Below are 17712 nucleotides of genomic sequence, written 5' to 3'. Positions count from 1 at the left end.
AAACTGCTTGCTTCTACCACAGTCCAACGCTTCCATCCTGATTTCACATTTGGAGACTTGAGTGCCCCCAAATAGTGTTCCTCATCCTCTTTTCTTCTTTCTGTGCTTGTCTCATAAAAGTAATGACAAAGTAACACAGTAAATGTTTGTTACCTGGGGGATAGGGTGAACTAGGTGGTTCTTCCTCAGCTTTTCTAAGTCTCCAAAGGACTAACAAGACCTGAGTGAGGAAAGAGAGAAGGCACTGTTGTTCCCCCCACAATCTCTAGAAGGACTGGTGACGCATGTCATTTTTCTTTGAGCTCCCCACACTTTAGGCTTCTCTGTGAGGTCTTTTCAGCATCTCCTGCCCCACCCAAGAGTAAGCACCCCTGTGGAAATCCCCAGAACAAACCAGCACATGCTGTACCAAAATATTGTGTCTTGGCTTTGTTCTTTTACATCTTCACAACTAAAGGAAAGAGATACAATCAAAATAATAGTCCACTTAAATGATAAACAAGAGAATTTAAAGAGACATGACCCAGTTACTCACCCGTGAAGTGACAATCTGCTAGCAGTTTAGGAGATCTGTGTTGGTAGATAGATATAATTTGGGATTTCTCCTTGAACACTTGCTTAATTCATGGGAATCTGTAATTATAGCCTTCTTGAAAGGGTATTTAGCTCAGCGCACAAAACATACCAATTTTTGTGAATCAGGCTTACAATTTTCTAACCAAGCTTTCAAAACAAGATTAGAAACGAGGACATAAATTATTATCGATGCACAAAATTGTCACTCTTTATTTGGCTTGGAAGGGTTTTGAAATGCCCAGAGAAGGCCCCGACAAATGGAGAAGATGGACTATGTCCCCTTCAGTTGGATTCTTGCTCCGAAGTATTCCTTGAGCCTACAGTCCAAAGTGTGGCATTATAACTGGTGCAGACCGAGTCTATCTTAAAACTGAAAAGGAGGATCCAGAGACTGGCACAAATGTCCCACCTCCTTTTTTTCTTACTTCATTATTGTCAAATAATTGTAATGATGGGACAGGCTAAGTCATGCGTCTTTTAAAGTCTCTCCGATTTGCTTTACACTTGGGGGCATGTTGCTTGTCTCTGCTAATTTTAGCCATTTCACAGGCCCATGGGAGCAATTCTACCTAATGGCAGTGAATCCAACGGAAGTTCATAACTCACTGACCACTTAGTTTCTCTGCACTCCTCATCTTATAATTGCAGTCTTGTGGCATCTTTCCAAAAGAGAGCCACTGTGAATCAAACATAGAGTTTTATGGCCTGAATCCAGGTTAGATTATTTTTTTCAAGAAAAAGAAAAAAAAAAATCCAACAGTTACCAAGAAGCAGTCAGGCTTTACAAATACCACCACTTTAACCACGAGGCCATATTAGGAAGGCTTTTGACTGGCATACAGGTTTGGGGGAGTCTGAATTGTCTATGCCATGGTCTCAGACTTCTGCCCTGCCTACCTAGGCACTAATGTAGTTCATATGTACTATATGTACCTGAAAAGTTGTGTGGCAATCAAATTTTCACAGATAGAATCCTGTTTTAGATACACTAAGAAAGTACCTACTTTATCCTTTAAACAAGAGGTCAGCAGACTTTTTCTACAAAGGGTCAGATAGTAAAGATTTTACACGTTTTGTACAATACAATCTCTATCTCATCTACTTAGCTCTGCCATTGTAGCATAAAAGCAGCTGTATTCCAATGAAATGTTATTTGCAAAAACAGGTGGTAGACTAAATTTGGTCCCAAGGCTTACTTGGGAAAAAAAAAAAGATCTTTTGAAAAAGAAAAAATAAATGAATAATTTTTTTAAAAATTGGTCCCTAGGTCATAGTTTGCCAGCCCCTGCCTTAAACAAATAATTCTTGAATGCCTACTATGGTGTGTAAAATATGAGTAAATACCAGAGATACATAGAGAACAAAAGAGAAAAACTGCTATTCTTGTGAAACTTGGAAGTTGGAGGTAAGCTATTTAAAATAAACCCACAATAAAGTACTTCACACAGTGCAGACTGTTTCTTTAAATCAAAACTCACTCCAAACAACCAATTGATTCACTTTGTAAGTTTGAATTTTTGTCTTCAGATTCTTTTAAAGTGGGCCCTTAGTCAGGCGCGGTGGCTCATGCCTGTAATCCTAGCACTTTGGCAGGCTGAGGCAGGCAGATCACTTGAGGTCAGGAGTTCGAGACAAGCCTGGCCAACATGGCGAAACCCCATCTCCACTGAAAACACAAAAATTAGCCCGGTGTAGTGGTATTCGCCTGTAGTCCCAGCTACTCAGATGGCTGAGGCAGGAGAATTGCTTGAACCTGGGAGGTGGAAATTGCAGTGAGCCGAGATCATGCTATTGTACTCCAGCCTGGGCAACAAAGCAAGACTCTGTCTCAAAAAAATAAAAATTAAAAAAATAAATAAAGTAGCCTCTAGCCTGAGATAGCTTGAGCCTAGGTGTGACTCTACTGCCTTACTCTGACGTAAGCACAGTAAGTGTGGGGGCTGCAGGGAATATCCAGGAGGAACAATAATTTCAGAGGCTCTGTCTCTTCATGTCCTTGACCTCTGCTTACAGCAGCAATACTTTTACTCAGACTTCCTGTTTCTGGAACTTGCCTTCTTTTTTGCTGTGTTTATACTTCCCTTGTCTGTGGTTAGATAAGTATAAAGCCCTAGATCTAAGCTTCTCTGTCTTCCTCCCTCCCTCCCTTCCTCTTCCTCTCATTCATTTCATACACACTGGCTCACACATCTACTCTCTCTCTCTTTCTCTCTCAGAATGACAATTCTAGGTACAACTTTTGGCATGGTTTTTTCTTTACTTCAAGTCGTTTCTGGAGAAAGTGGCTATGCTCAAAATGGTGAGTCATTTCTAACTTTTCTTATGGATTTTGGATTATCTGTAGCATGGTTTCAGGTTACTCAGTTCCCTAACAGACTTAAGTCAGGCACTGGGTTGGAGTGCAGTTTGAGAATTTCCCACATATTCAGTCATTTTTTTTTTTAATGTTCTAACCACCATGACAAGGGGCAGCGGGTCAATACTATGGGTGGTTTATAAGACCTCAGAATTCTCAAGAAGGAATGCATTTCATTCCCAAGTGTAGATCTTAAATGTTGAATGATGACTCTGCTCTTACAAAAAGAACGCTCATGTGGATGCTATGACTGTGCTTGTAGGAAAATGTCCACAGTAATTTTGCCTTGTCGGGAGATCAAACTGGATTCATTTTGTTTGACTTTTTAAGAAATCCTGAAAGCATAACTTTCAGGATGAGATAATGTCCAGAAGCAATAGCTTTGTCTTCATTGACCAGTGCTATATCCTCAGCACCTAAATCAGTGGCTAGAATATAGTAAACATCCAATAACTTTTGAAAGTGTTTTCAAAATACTTTAGTTTTGAGAGATTTATGTGAGATTTTAAGTAAGTAACTGACTAGAGAGAGATCTAAATGAGTTTACTCATTGAAATACACTGAATTGCCTCCACACCAACAAATTGGCCATATGTAATAATTCTCTTTGGGATCTAAAAAACTTCGTACTGAGAAGCCAAACCTGCCCTTACATAAACACATTGTAATTATAACAAAACTAGGCAGAAGCTTCTAACAGCAGCAAGAGGCATGTGGGAATTTAGACCATCAACTTGCTCCTGCAAATTAAGCCCTTTCTCTTTAAGAGTTAAAAAGTATTTGCCTATAGACAATATCAGACACATCAGCCTAATGACTCAGCTTATATATTTTGAGTCATGTAATTACGAAGGATGGAAATCCCTAGAATTTTCTCATTAAGGGAATTGTCAGAGAGTTTGACATTTTTTACAGTATATGACTCACTTTATGGGGGATGATCATTATTCTATGCTAAACGTTGCCTTGGATTTCCACACAGACTGATGTGAGGCAGGAAACATAAATCTTACTCTCTTTGGTGTCATTTATACTCACTATTTCACCCTGATGATCATACTACTTTTAAAATATATAAGAATTCTAGTTGAAAGCTGGGTTTTCACGTCAACTTTTTAAGTTTCAGATTTTTTAGAAGATGTATAATTACCCTATTCACATGATTACGTCAAAATACTTCCCAGTTTGGGGTATAAGGAATTCACATCCGGTTGCTGCTTGTTGAAAGTTGTTAATTTTCTGATCATCACAAGGATGATCAAAAGAAGAAAGGGATACTTTTTAAAAATCCAGATCATTTACACTATTAATCAACTAGCTCCATTCAGTAGGGAGAAGACTTCTAAATGACACTGGCTTGTCTATGATACATATTCCACAAAATTTAAATTTTTATGGATAAATATGTCTAGATATCTATTTAAATATGAATAATATTAATTATTGAGCATTTAAAGAATAATAGATTAGCTCATTATTCAAAAGCTCTATGTAATTTCAAAACCATAGTAATTATAACACCTTCAATTGACATAAACTTTTTAAAGAGAAGCTCAAATGTTTCATGTATATTTTCAGAATTAGAATTCTTATTTTACCTTTTCATTACTTATTTCTCAGAAAATATTATACTCATAGCTAATCCCTATTAAATCCTTACTGTGTTCTAAGCTACCTCTTTGTAAATATCCATTCAGTGATTGCTCATAGCATGAGTTTACATATTAGAACACATGTCTTAGAGAAGTTGCCTACCTGACAGGACCACAGGTAGAGTATCCAGAATTTAAATGCACATCTGTCCAGCTCTGACACCACAGGTCTTAACCACTGTGTACATTAACTACTCTTAGCCAAGAATTTTTCAGCTCACGTCATGTAGAATATTCTTTTTGTAAAATGCCATCACATTTTATAAGTCATTGAAGGGAATTTTTCTTGGTTAGAAAGCAACTCTGCCCTGTAATATCTACTGAAAAGCCAGTGAGCTGCTTCCTAAAATACAGCCATTTTAGGTGCAGGAAACAGTGTATAAATGGCTCATTGTGTATTGTATGCTTTGCCAGACTGAGTGGCAGTGGGAGTCCTTTGTTGTGTGGGTGCTGGCATCTGCTAGAGTGTGCTGTTTCTATTGAAGAATCATGAAGACAAAGCTGGCCCACAGGATGTCTGAATCCAAATAATAACGTATGTTCTGCGTATAGGATTGGTGGAAGAGAAAATGTCAGGACAGTGTGAGGACTGCCACGTAAGGTCACAACCACTGCATTTAGAAAGCTACCACTGCACAAGGAATAAATCTAAGTCTACAAAATTAGTGGGCTGCCCTCATTATTTCATGCTGTCATCAGAAGGAGGGCCATACCCTGCTGAAATTACATAAAGAGCTTTTGCTGGTGGCAGAATTGTGAACTGGATGGATTCTGGGAATGGCCAGAAAGACAAATGCCTGTGGCTGTGAGCAGTGCCCACACCTGTGGTCTAGCTAGGGCTGTTTGAGATTTGTTGCTTTGACTGAACCAACCTGTCATTCAACTGGTTGGTCCATTCACAATCAGCTTTACTAACTTTCCCATTTTCCCTACTTAGTTATTTAAGTAAAGAAAGTGCTATTCAGACAGCCCTTCATCTCTGGGACAATCAACTGGGATTTGATTTTAGTATATTCTGTCTCCAGTGTAAAGCCTTGGAAGCATCTAATTTCTAGTACCAATGAACCAAAAATACATGGAAGCAGTCCTAGGCTCACACTTCAGCACTCTGAGAATGGCTTTGCTTACTCCGGATTTTCTCAGGTCCCAGTGGGTGTATATTTTCTGACATATTTATTCCAGCCTCACTTTCCTATCATGTAAAACATACACACAAAATTTAGATTTCATTATAGGGTCTACAACTCAGCTTAAGAAACCAAATACGATGTGTGACAGATTACACTTTCCAAAAGTAATAGCAAAAAAAAAAAAAAAAAAAAAAATCTGGTTCCCCACTTTCTTCTAGAATCCTGCTAGAATCTATCAGATACTGTGTCTATAGAAGAATCTGTAAGAACAGAAGCAGTATGTACAACATTCACAGGAAGTTTCACCAAATTGGAGTCCTGCCAGATCTAATTTTTTTTCCTAATCACGTTTGTCTCAGTCAGTAGCTTAAGACAATGGAAATAATCAGTGCCACTTTTAGTTGAAATGCCTTTTTAGGCAAGGGAAATTGACCTCTTAAAAAAGCAAAATTCTGACTGCAAGATAGCTATCATTGTCCTTCATTTAAGACAAAAAAAGATACTAGGGAGGGAATAAATTATGATTTGTAATAAAGTGAAAAGTGAGATTAGGTAGCATGGGGATAATGGAAATAAAGCGTCTCTTCTTTGAAATATATGAACAATCAATGTAACAAATGTAGCAGAAGAAACTCCAGTTTAAATACAGAAAAGAATGTGTTCAGTGCCTCTGGTTCTTTAACTCAGAAATATTTGGAGGTTACTTACTCATTATGATTTTTTTTTCTATTGGAAAACGCTGTTAGCATTGAGCGTTTTTGTTTTTTGTTGGTTGGTTTTGAAGCATTTTTCTTGTCTTTGCCCTTGGGCTTTCCTTCCTTAGATACTACATAATCCATTACTATTTCATGTCTGCCACAGAGTCTGCTATTTTATTAAGGTAATGCCATATTTCAAAAGGATGCATTTATTTGTTTCATTAACAGCCGCATGTTTATTCCTCCCCAGGAGACTTGGAAGACGCAGAACTGGATGACTACTCATTCTCATGCTATAGCCAGTTGGAAGTTAATGGATCGCAGCACTCACTGACCTGTGCTTTTGAGGACCCAGATGTCAACACCACCAATCTGGAATTTGAAATATGGTGAGGGATGGTGGTTTTAATGGTTGCTTAGACATCCTCTGTCTCTCTTTTCATATGCTCTTTTTAATAGCTGCAAAAGAAAGAATATGTGGCCTAGTTAACAAATATTAACATCTAAGGAATTCCCAAAGACCTCCTGAAACTCCTTGTCCTTCACCAAAAACACTCATGCAAAGCTCTTCTCACGGTTCAGCTTTCAGATCCTGAGACTCAGTCAAATGACGCTACGGATCTTGGGGATCCCACATCCCTCCCAACTTCATATCAGAACTTAAATCCCGCGTCTCCTACAACACTCCTCACCAAAAATCTGTTTGCCCAACACGAGACAATCCAGTGTCTTCAAGTTGCATCTGAGAGTTAAGCTGCCTTGTTTCCAATCCCAATACCAGTGTTTACTAGCTTTTTGATCTAGAGAAAGTTATGTAATGTATCTATGCCTCAGTTTCCTCACCTGTAAAATGAGATGACCTGCCTCACAGGAAGGTTGTGATGGTTAAATAATTGCATCATGTAAATCATTCCAAATAGCCAGTGAATAAAGAGTAATGGGGAAGCAACATTAAATTATAATTCTGCGAATATTGACCTAACTTCTACCATCTTGACACAATTTGACTTCAGATGATCCTCTCAATGTAAATTTTCCAAAAATCCACAGGAATAAGTTGGCATTTTGTTTCACAAGACCTCACAGAAAAGGCAAAGAAAAAGAGTCTGGTTTGAAAGTTTACTGAAGGTCTCAGGGAACTTTATCTTCTCCTTCTCCTTCATCCATAAGTCATCTCTTGTTGCCAAGGGTTACTGCCTCTGGTGATTTGAGAAACTACTCTAGCTTGAAATTCTGACCTGAGGCTATCTCCAAATTCGTATCCGAATGACCTACTTTTTAGTTAGTGTCTTAGTGAGCAAAGTAAATCAAGATCCACCAGTAGTAACAGAAGGCTTCCTACATTCCATAGACACTGAGACAATTCTCCACAGTCTATAGTCCAAACAAGCCCTGAATTCCAGTTTATGTCAATTTATCGGAGCTTCCTGCATCTATTCATGCAGTGCTTCCTGCTGCAGTCCTTAGATAAACATGCTCTTGGACTTGAGTAGTGTACTGTGTTCTCCGTCTGCCTCTGTTCACTTCCCTAACACATTTTCCAGGAATAAATATGTCAAAAGAACCGGAACCAGTTCAATGTCCACAATCTAGGCTGGAAATGGATTGCGCTAAAACAGCCAAACAACTCATTCAAACAATGCACTCATTTTCATGGGCAAATCACTCTCCCACACAGAGGTTTGACTTTGGCTTCTTTAACCAGCTGGCTGGTGGGCTGAGTGTTCATCCTGGTTTCTCTTGGCCAAGCTGAGGTTGACCTTTCTGTTCACTTTCATTCACACCATATTTGACCACTTCCTTGCCCACTCGAACACACTTACCCTTTAACATATCTCTTGATTTTTCCTGTCATATTGTAATCTGTCCAGAGCCTCCTCTATTTGGGTTTTCCAATTGGATTCAGATATTTCAGTTGGAAAGGGACTGCCTTAAGAAATAAATGTTTTCAGTGGAAAATATAAATATGAGCTCTTTAATAGATTAACTCCTGGAGTTCAGAGCCCTTAAAAGGATGCCCAGTTCACAAGACAGCCATACGGTCATCCTTGATTGTCCATTGCCCATTAATTTCATTCTCAAAATCATGGGAATGAGCTGCGAATACCATTTTAGATCCTCCTTAAATTCCCAACAGTGCCAGAAACTTGCTACAGGTTGGGGCCTGTAATTGGATATTTCACACATACTTTCCTTACAAATATATTCTGTATTCGAGGATTGAACTAAAAGTTATTGTCCTAGTTTCTCCACATCCCATGTTTACCTAAAATTCACAAATGGGACCCCGCTCCCAGTCTCCCCTTCTATATTTATTTATCAAATCGTGACAACATTACCATCTTCAGATCTTTCCACCTGATGTTTGTCCTAAGCTTATTCCCTGGTATCTGTCTAGCTTACCCAAAAATTCGGTTTTTATTTTTATCCTGTTCCAAGTTGGGAAAGCCCATCTACCCCAACAAGGAACACAACTCTCTAGTAACTTCGAGACACACACACATACACACCTACTCTTTAAAGCCTAAACAATTGCATACCCTAAAAGATAGCAGTTAACAAAAGTAACGATTTGGGAGAACAGTTTTTTTTTTTTTTTTTGAGACGGAGTCTCGCTCTGTTGCCCAGGCTGGAGTGCAGTGGCACGATCTCGGCTCACTGCAAGCTCCGGCTCCCGGGTTCACGCCATTCTCCTGCCTCAGCCTCCCGAGTAGCTGGGACTACAGGCGCCCGCCAACACGCCCGGCTAATTTTTTGTATTTTTAGTAGAGACGGGGTTTCACCGTGTTAGCCAGGATGGTCTCGATCTCCTGACCTCGTGATCCGCCCGCCTCGGCCTCCCAAAGTGCTGGGATTACAGGCTTGAGCCACCGCGCCCGGCCAAGGGAGAACAGTTTTAAGGAATGTCCCCAAAATAATCAATATATTTAGGCAATTAATTAACTTAACATTTCTTCACCTATCTCTAGTTTTCATGACTGTAGGAGCTTAACCAGTCACTCTCAGACCACAGTAAACCAAAGGTGAAAGATTCTGTACCTAAGGCTAGGGCATTCTCCCTTGCGTTTAACCTCCTGGCCAGCTCACTCGAAGCCAGACGAACATGTTCCTCTTTTTGTGCAGAGTCCAGGAACCATTCTCAAAAGGACTCATTTGAGCACATGCAGAGAAGAGTGTACACACATCCAGTTCACCAAGGAAAGCCAGCACACATTGCGGGTTGTAGGTAGTAAAAGGCCTTCCTAGAACACACTCCTTAGGATTTAAACAAAATTACATCTGGTTAATGGAAAGAATTCTTTCATATATGCAAACTCACCCAGAGGAACTTTTTTTCTGCCCAGATCTTCACTTCCAATTTGACCCAGTTATACCTCTTTAGAGCTATTTGGCCGAGCTTAAAGAGCACATAGGAAAAACAAATTGGTAACTGTGTTTATCACAGAAGAGGAAAATTAAATTTAGGGTTGGGAAAGGAAAATAACCCTATATTACTTTTATTCTACCTTTACAATGAGAATATATACCTTTGTTACTACTTTAATTTTTACATTATTTATTTATTTTTCTTTACTTTCTTGTTTGATTACAATGCATTTTAGGGGTAAAATTTATGTGTGGTAAAATGCACAAAACTTAAGTGAATTTTGAGAAATGTCTATGACCTGTAGCCATTCCAATGGTAAAGATATAGAACTTTTTTTTTTCCCTAGAAGAATGCTTCATGTTCCTTTCCAGTCAATCTTCATACCCCAGGAGCAATCATAATTCTCAAGTCTACTACCCTTTGGTTTTTGCCAGTTTCTGATAGTTCTTATTAATAGAATACTCTTTATTCTTTTCTGTCTTCTTTCATTTAACACAGTGTTTGTGAGAGTTAGCCATGTTGATGTCCATCTCATAGCTCATCTTTTCAATTGCTAAGTAGTAATTCCACTGTATGAATACACCACAAATTTTTAATTCTTTCTCCTCTTGATGAACATTTGTGTTTTTTCAAGTTTGAGACTATTATTTTTTAGGTTGCTGTTCACATTCTTGGACAAATCAGTTTGTGAATATATATTTTCATTTCTCTGGGGTATGAAACCTCAGAATGGAATTTCTGTGTCATAAGGTAAGCATGTATCTAAGTTTATAAGAAACTGCCCAACAGTTTTTCAAAGTGGTTATAGCATTCTACCCTCCTCCCAGCAATGCATGAGAGCTATACACCATTTGCAACATTTGACTCTGGGATAGTATCTCGTTAGGCTTTTAATTTGCATTTCTCAAATAACAAATGTTGAACACCTTCTCATATACTTGGTCATTTGCGTGTCTTCTTTGGGCTAGCATCTGTTAAAATCACTGAGTTATTTGTCCTTTTGTTATTGCTGGATATGAGTTTTTTATATATTCTGTATACATTTCCTTTGTCAGATAGATATATTGCATCTATTTTCTAGTCTGAAGTTTGCCATTTTATTTCCTTAATGGTGCATTTTAATAAGCAAGAGTTTTTTTTATTTTGATGGAGTCTAATATATCATTTATTTTCTTTTGTATGTAGTGCTTTTTGTATCCTTGCTAAGATAACTTTGCCTACTTCCAAAGTTGGGAAGATATTTTCTCATGTTTTCTTTTAAATGTTCTATAGTTTTAGCCTTTATATTTAGTTTTTTTTTATTATTATACTTTAAGTTCTAGGGTACATGTGCACAACATGCAGGTTTGTTACATATGTATGCATGCACCATGTTGGTGTGCTGCACCCATTAACTCGTCATTTACATTAGGTATATCTCCTAATGCCTTCCCTACCCCCTCCTCCCACCCCATGACAGGCCCCGGTGTGTGATGTTCCCCTTCCTGTGTCCAAGTGTTCTTATTGTTCAATTCCCACATATGAGTGAGAACACGTGGTGTTTAGTTTTTTGTCCTTGTGATAGTTTGGATGGTTTCCAGCTTCATCCACGTCCCTACAAAGGACATGAACTCATCCTTTTTCATGGCTGCGCAGTATTCCATGGTGTATATGTGCCACATTTTCTTAATCCAGTCTATCATTGATGGACATTTGGGTTGGTTCCAAGTCTTTGCTATTGTGAATAGTGCCACAATAATCATATGTGTGCATGTGTCTTTATAGTAGCATGATTTATAATCCTTTGGGTATATACCCAGTAATGGGATGGCTGGGTCAAATGGCATTTCTAGTTCTAGATCCTTGAGGAATCGCCACACTGTCTTCCACAATGGTTGAACTAGTTTATAGTCCCACCAACAGTGTAAAAGTGTTCCTATTTCTCCACATCCTCTCCAGCACCTGTTGTTTCCTGACTTTTTAATGATCGCCATTCTAACTGGTGTGAGATAGTATCTCATTGTGGTTTTGATTTGCATTTCTCTAATGGCCAGTGATGATGAGCATTTTTTAATGTGTCTGTTGACTGCATAAATGTCTTCTTTTGAGAAGTGTCTGTTATATCCAACATATAATTAATCCTATGTAACTATGTGGAACTAGGGTTTATATTTTCTATACATTTACTCAGCTGTTTCAAAGAAATTGGTTGAAAATGATGTGCTATGACCCCATTGAATTTATTGGGTGCCTGCATTTAAAATCCACTAACATTATATGTGAGTCTGTTTCTGAATTCTCTATTCTTTCTATTGATCAATTTATTTATCCTTATGCCAGTACTAAATTGTTTTGATTATCATAGCTTTATACTAAGTTTGAAGTCGGGTTTCTGAGTCTTCCATATTTGTTCTACTTTTTCCAGTGTTGTTTTGGCTATCATCATGGGCTCCTTGTATTTCCACATAAATTTTAGAATCAGCTTGTCAATTCTTAAAAAATTCTGCTGAGATTTTCAGTAATATTATAGGGGCCATTTTGGGGAAAATTTCATGTTATCAATATTGAATTAGCTAGTCCATAAACATATCTCTCTATTTATTTAGATTTCTTTTAAAACCTGTCAACAACATTTTGCAATTTCCAGTGCAAAGACCTTGAACATCTTTTATTAACATTTTATTTCTAAATATTTTATGTATTTATTTCTATCATAAATTGAAATATAATTTTTAAATTTTATTTTCTAATTGTTTGATGCTAGCCTGTAGACATATAAACTGACTTTTGTATAATAGCCTTGATAATTTACTTTATTCATTTCTGTAGTTGTATTGAATATTCTTTATCATTTTCCAAGTGAATAAACATGTTGTCTGCAAATGCTGGAAGTATTTTTTCCTTCTTTCCAATCTGGATACATTTTATTTGTTTCTCTTGTCCTATGCATTGGCTAAAACCTCCTGTACATCACTGAATAGAAATGGTGAAAGTGGATATCCCTGTCGTGTCCTGGTCTTAGGGAAACAATTCATGTTCACAATTTCAGCATTAAATATGATATTAACTACAGGCTTTTGTAAATACTCTTTATCAGATTGAGGAAGTATCTTTCTATTTCTTATTTGCTGTGAGTTTTTAACATGAATAGACGCATTCATGTTATTAAATTATGCTTTGAATGCATCAATTGACTATAACCAGGTTATTTATGTCTTCTAGTCTGTTAACGTGGCAAATTACACTGATTAATTTTTGAATGTTTAACCTGCTTTGGTTTCCTGAGATATTCACTACTTTGTAATTATGTATTAAAATTAGTGCATCAGTATTTTCTTGTGAAATTTTGCTTAAATATTTTTGAGGGATATTTGTCTATCAACTTCTTTTCTGTAATATTTTGGCCAGGTTTGGGTACCAGGAATAAACTAGCTTCAAAAAATAGGTTGAGAAGGGTCTTTCCTCCTCTAGTTTCTAAAAGAATTTGTGTCAGATTGGCACTATTTCTTTCCTTATACACTTGAAGAATTTACCAGAATATATAACCATCAGGCATAGAGTTTTCTTTGTGGGGAAGTTTATTGATAATAAGTTTAATTTCTTTGAGAGAAATATAACTATTGAAATATTCCATTTCTATGTGGGTCAGATTTACTAATTTGTGTTTATAAAAACATTTTCATTACATCTAAGTTATTATATACATTAAAATAACATTTAAAATTTCCTCATTGTACTTTTAACATCTGCATGTTCTATAGTGATATCTCCTCTTACATTCCAGATATTAGAAATTTATATCTTTTGTTTTCTTAACCATTCTTGTTAAGGTTTATCAGCCAAAATTACCTATAAAATCCCTTATGTTAACCATCAAGTATCTGTGATATTATGTATATGCATTATGTGTATGTATTATCATTTTCTTTAACTCTTTTTTTAATCAATTTTTTCTTACAGCTCTTATTTCTCACATATATTCCTATGGAATATCAAAAAAAAGCAATTACTTTTTTACCTAAACCATTTGTTTTTCAATGATCAATTATAAAAAATATAGAAATTTCCCATAATTTTATAGACATGTTTTGACTATTTCAGGTTCAATTGCATCTAATTCTAAGTAAATCACCACTAAGTATCATAGCAACAGAAAGCCATATGATTTTAATTCATTATCTCTCATTCCTGAACATGCCTCCACTCACCCACCCACATACCTATGAACAGAGTTAAAGTCAAAGTTACATCAATGTGCATATGATACTATTCCATTGTATACAGGAACTCCTACCTGAATCAAGACATATCTCCTTTTTATTCCTACAGTGGGGCCCTGGTGGAGGTAAAGTGCCTGAATTTCAGGAAACTACAAGAGATATATTTCATCGAGACAAAGAAATTTTTGCTGATTGGAAAGAGCAATATATGTGTGAAGGCTGGAGAAAAGAGTCTAACCTGCAAAAAAATAGACCTAACCACTATAGGTAAGAAGTTGTATATAAGAGTATGGTTGTCACTTTTGGGATTCCTGAAAACACTGTGTCTGGACATTCTGTAGGTTAAAAGTAGACAAATAGTGGAAATAATTGGCAATAGATAACAGCTAATTCCCTACTGCAAATTTTTTTAATAAATGAAAACTTGAAATTTATAATTTCCTGCCATGAAAGAATTCTGAGGATCTTTAAACCCAGCTGTGAAAGAGAGTGTGCAAATCTACATGAAGTGTCTAACTGGAGCTGGGTTTCTTGTCATCCATCCACAGGTGTCCTTTCCTTCCTCATCTGTCCTTTCCTTCCTCACCTGTCCTTCTCCTGAATTCCCTGTGGTCTTCTCCCCAGATCCCCACAACATTCTGAGTGAGTTTAGCTAACTTATCAAGTTATTTTAAAAAGTATATATGCCTTCTCTATTAGTCAGAGTTTTCTAGAAAAAAAGGGAATCAACAGAAGGATAGATAGATAGATGATTGATAGGAGAGATTTCTATTAAGAAATTGACTTTTGTGGTTGTGGGAACTGGCAATCGCAAAAATCCATAAGGCAAGCCACTAGGCTAGAAATTCAGGAAAGAGTGCAGTATTGAGTCTAAATTCCACAGGGCAAGAAACTCAAGCATATTTTCTGTATTGTACTCTTGAGACAGACTTGCTTCTTCTTCAGGGAACTTCTGTCTTTGCTCTAGAGGCCTTCTACTGATGAGGTGATGCCCATCACATCATGGAAGGCAATTACTTTACTCAAAGTCTACTGATTTAAATGTTAACCATGTCTAAAAAATACCTTTAGCGTTCCCTATTCGCTCCCCCTTCAACTCTCAAAAACAAAATTAAAGGTAATAGAGCAATACTCATTAGAGACAAGAAAGAGTGAGAAACCTAGCTCGGCTTTGTCTCAGTTTTGTTTCACTAAGATGTTAAAATAGAGAGTTAAAGCAGAAGTTCCATGTGTGAACAATTAACTTGTGAAAAAGCAAAGGTAGTAGAAAAGAGATATTAGGCAGATGGCTGTGCATGCTGGCCACACAGAAGCAGCATTGGCCATGACCAGTGTGGGTCCTGGTTAGGGGCAGAGGACTGGGTTTGACAACAACAGGGTATCTCTGAGGTTTTGACAAAGTTGGGTTCTGATCATTTGGAGATGAGGCCTCTATGGATAGGGCACCATATCTAAAGGTTCACCATTTACATTGCAAATATACATTCAGTTCTCTGACAGTGAGCAGAGAAGGCAGAGGTTCTCAGTCTTCTGACAAGGTCCTGGAGCATCAGGGGAGAGCCCATTCTTAGAAAACTCCACACCAGCATGCAAGCCCTTACATGCACATAAGCACTCACAACACACCAAGAGCCTCCAGGTGACACCTGCCACCTCCAAATCCCCATATCCCACATGCTCAATGCACTTACAGTCTCCATCCCCCAGCAGACTGCAAATCTGACATGCCTCATCCGAACGGCAAGGGGGAGAGGTACGTACGGTACACACACTGCTGATAGCATAGGCCCCTTTGGAAGGGGTAGTGTGAGTCCCTTGGGGCTATGGCAAGCACCCCTGGACAAGCAGGATGAGAAGTGGCGGAGGCATGTCTCACAGTAGCATCTCCTTCTAGGTCCTAATGGGACACTTCATTAATGGAACTACTGTTTAAGTGAGTTTAAACTGGATGCTTCTGATTGAGCCCCAGAGCCAGCGCTCCACTGCCACCACCTGCACCCTCACTTCCCCTTGTTTAGGCGTCTTCCAACGCAGCAAGCCTGAAGAGGGAAGCTTTCTGCCTTCCCACTTCTCTTAGCAGAGTAGATTGATATGATTATTCAGATTGTACAAGAATGTATTCCCTCTAAAATATGGCTTGATGAATGAGCCCCTTTTTCTAATTTGCTCAAAGAGATATTTTGGGCTTGAGGCAGAACTGTCCAGAGGGCACCAGGACCAGCCATTGTGATATGTAACTAGGTAGAGAAACAAAAGCTAAATGAAGAAGAGTGAGCCTCAAAATCAAAGAACTGGATTTGAATCCCTTTAAACCATTTTACAGGGGCCTGAACATAATTAACTTCTCTGAAATTCAGTTTCCTTATCAATATGCTGGTGATAAGTGACTATTGTTTGAAGACAGCATAAGCAAAGCATGCAGCACTTAGGAGATGTGTTCTTCCTTTAATTCTTCTATTATTAAAAGATGGGCACAGGGCAGGGGCTTCAGCTCAGAAGGCCTTGTCAAGAATGGAATGGAGAGCAGGAACCAGAGAGAGGGGCAAAGGCATTGCCAGCATTCTCTGTTGGGCTGTTCTCCACCCATCGCCTTTCCTCCTGCTTCCCTCTAGGTCCAGGCCATTTTCCCTTTTGACAAACTTCCCCTTTTACAACACATCCAAGGGTGAAAAACGAGGTCACTACTTTTTTTCAGTACCTCTAAGGCAAAGCAGCAGAGACAGGCAGTCACCACTACGAACAAGTGACTACAACAAGAGCTAGTCCAAACTCTGCCATGTGGGTTGCATTTTATTGGGCCAGCAAGTAACTCTAAATCCCAGCTCACACTCTGCTGAGTGAAAGTTTGATGAACCCGCATCCTCTTGTGAACAACTGCGCCTGAGATCAGTCATGCAAGAAGTAGCACCCCCATCCCCAGACAACTAACTTCCCAGGCTGTGATCAACGAGCAGCCAAGAGGCCAGGACAGAGAAGTCTCAGGACCTTTCTAGGAAATCAATACCTTTCTCTGGGTTTGTTCTCCCTGAAATAATACCAATCTCCCTCCAACAGCTTAGCGTGTGTGGAGCATTTGATCCTAACAGCAACTCTGCAAGGCAGGAAGGCAGTGGGGAGAGGCCCAAGAGGAATTCAGCATTAAGGCAGTGAGACTGACAGAGGGGACCCCCTGAGGACATTCTGGAAGGTCTTAGCCAGGGCCAGGATGCAGACCCTTCATGTCACTGTAGCTGAGTTGAGGTGCAAGGTTCACAGCATATAACCTAATTTTATTACAAGAATGAAGACTCACAGTTTAAATACTTTAAATACTAATGAGCTTTGGGGCTCATTAGTAACAAGTTCTCCAATATTCAAAAGGCAAAGAGGATTTGTTTTAACGTAAAATTAACACTAGCTGCTGTAACAAATAAGCCCCCAAACATGTGATATCTCAAACACCGTAAGTTTATTTCTCACTCACAGCAGAGTCAAAATGGATGTTTCTAACCTGCAGCTGGGGCTTCTCCAAGCAGTATTCAGGGCACTTTCCACCCTGTGGCTCCACTGTCTGTAATGCAGGACTCCAAGTGGTGGAAGAGGACGGAGCAGAGGAGTCACACATGGGTGTGTGTCTGGGCCAGGGTGGAAGTGGGTGTGCATTCCTTCTGCCCACCTCACTCACAAGGCCACACCCCACTGCAAGGGAGGCTGGAGAACGTGGACTGGATTTAAACCCAAGAAGAAGAAATGGT

At 38.5% G+C, this 17712-nt stretch overlaps 1 protein-coding gene and 1 long non-coding RNA gene across 8 annotated transcripts in view; one reads left to right on the top strand and one right to left on the bottom strand.

Annotated features, from left to right (window-relative positions):
- The window catches only part of IL7R (interleukin 7 receptor), a 28260-nt gene that overhangs the window by 1742 nt on the left and 8806 nt on the right, over window positions 1–17712 (top strand). For 2 of the 6 annotated variants that reach the window (XM_055245841.2, XM_063619909.1), the window contains 3 exons: window positions 2793–2875; window positions 6663–6801; window positions 14088–14245. In XM_055245841.2, the coding sequence (XP_055101816.1) occupies window positions 2794–2875; window positions 6663–6801; window positions 14088–14245 (379 nt within the window). In that variant the 5' untranslated portion in view covers window position 2793. The other 4 variants (XM_063619910.1, XM_063619911.1, XM_063619912.1 and 1 more) reach the window with 4 other exon arrangements.
- Window positions 6741–17600, bottom strand: LOC134732813 (uncharacterized). 2 transcript variants are annotated; one of them, XR_010116373.1, is made up of 3 exons: window positions 17469–17600; window positions 9452–9667; window positions 6741–6871 (listed from the first exon to the last, which is right to left on the bottom strand). It is a non-coding gene; the product is annotated as an uncharacterized lncRNA (long non-coding RNA). The 2 variants fall into 2 exon arrangements; XR_010116372.1 differs by having other exon boundaries at window positions 17442–17589.

This window comes from Symphalangus syndactylus, chromosome 16, assembly GCF_028878055.3.
Source record: "Symphalangus syndactylus isolate Jambi chromosome 16, NHGRI_mSymSyn1-v2.1_pri, whole genome shotgun sequence".
Lineage (NCBI taxonomy): Eukaryota > Metazoa > Chordata > Mammalia > Primates > Hylobatidae > Symphalangus > Symphalangus syndactylus.
Note: the sequence above shows the minus strand (reverse complement) of the source record. Positions and strands in the feature narration are given on the sequence as shown.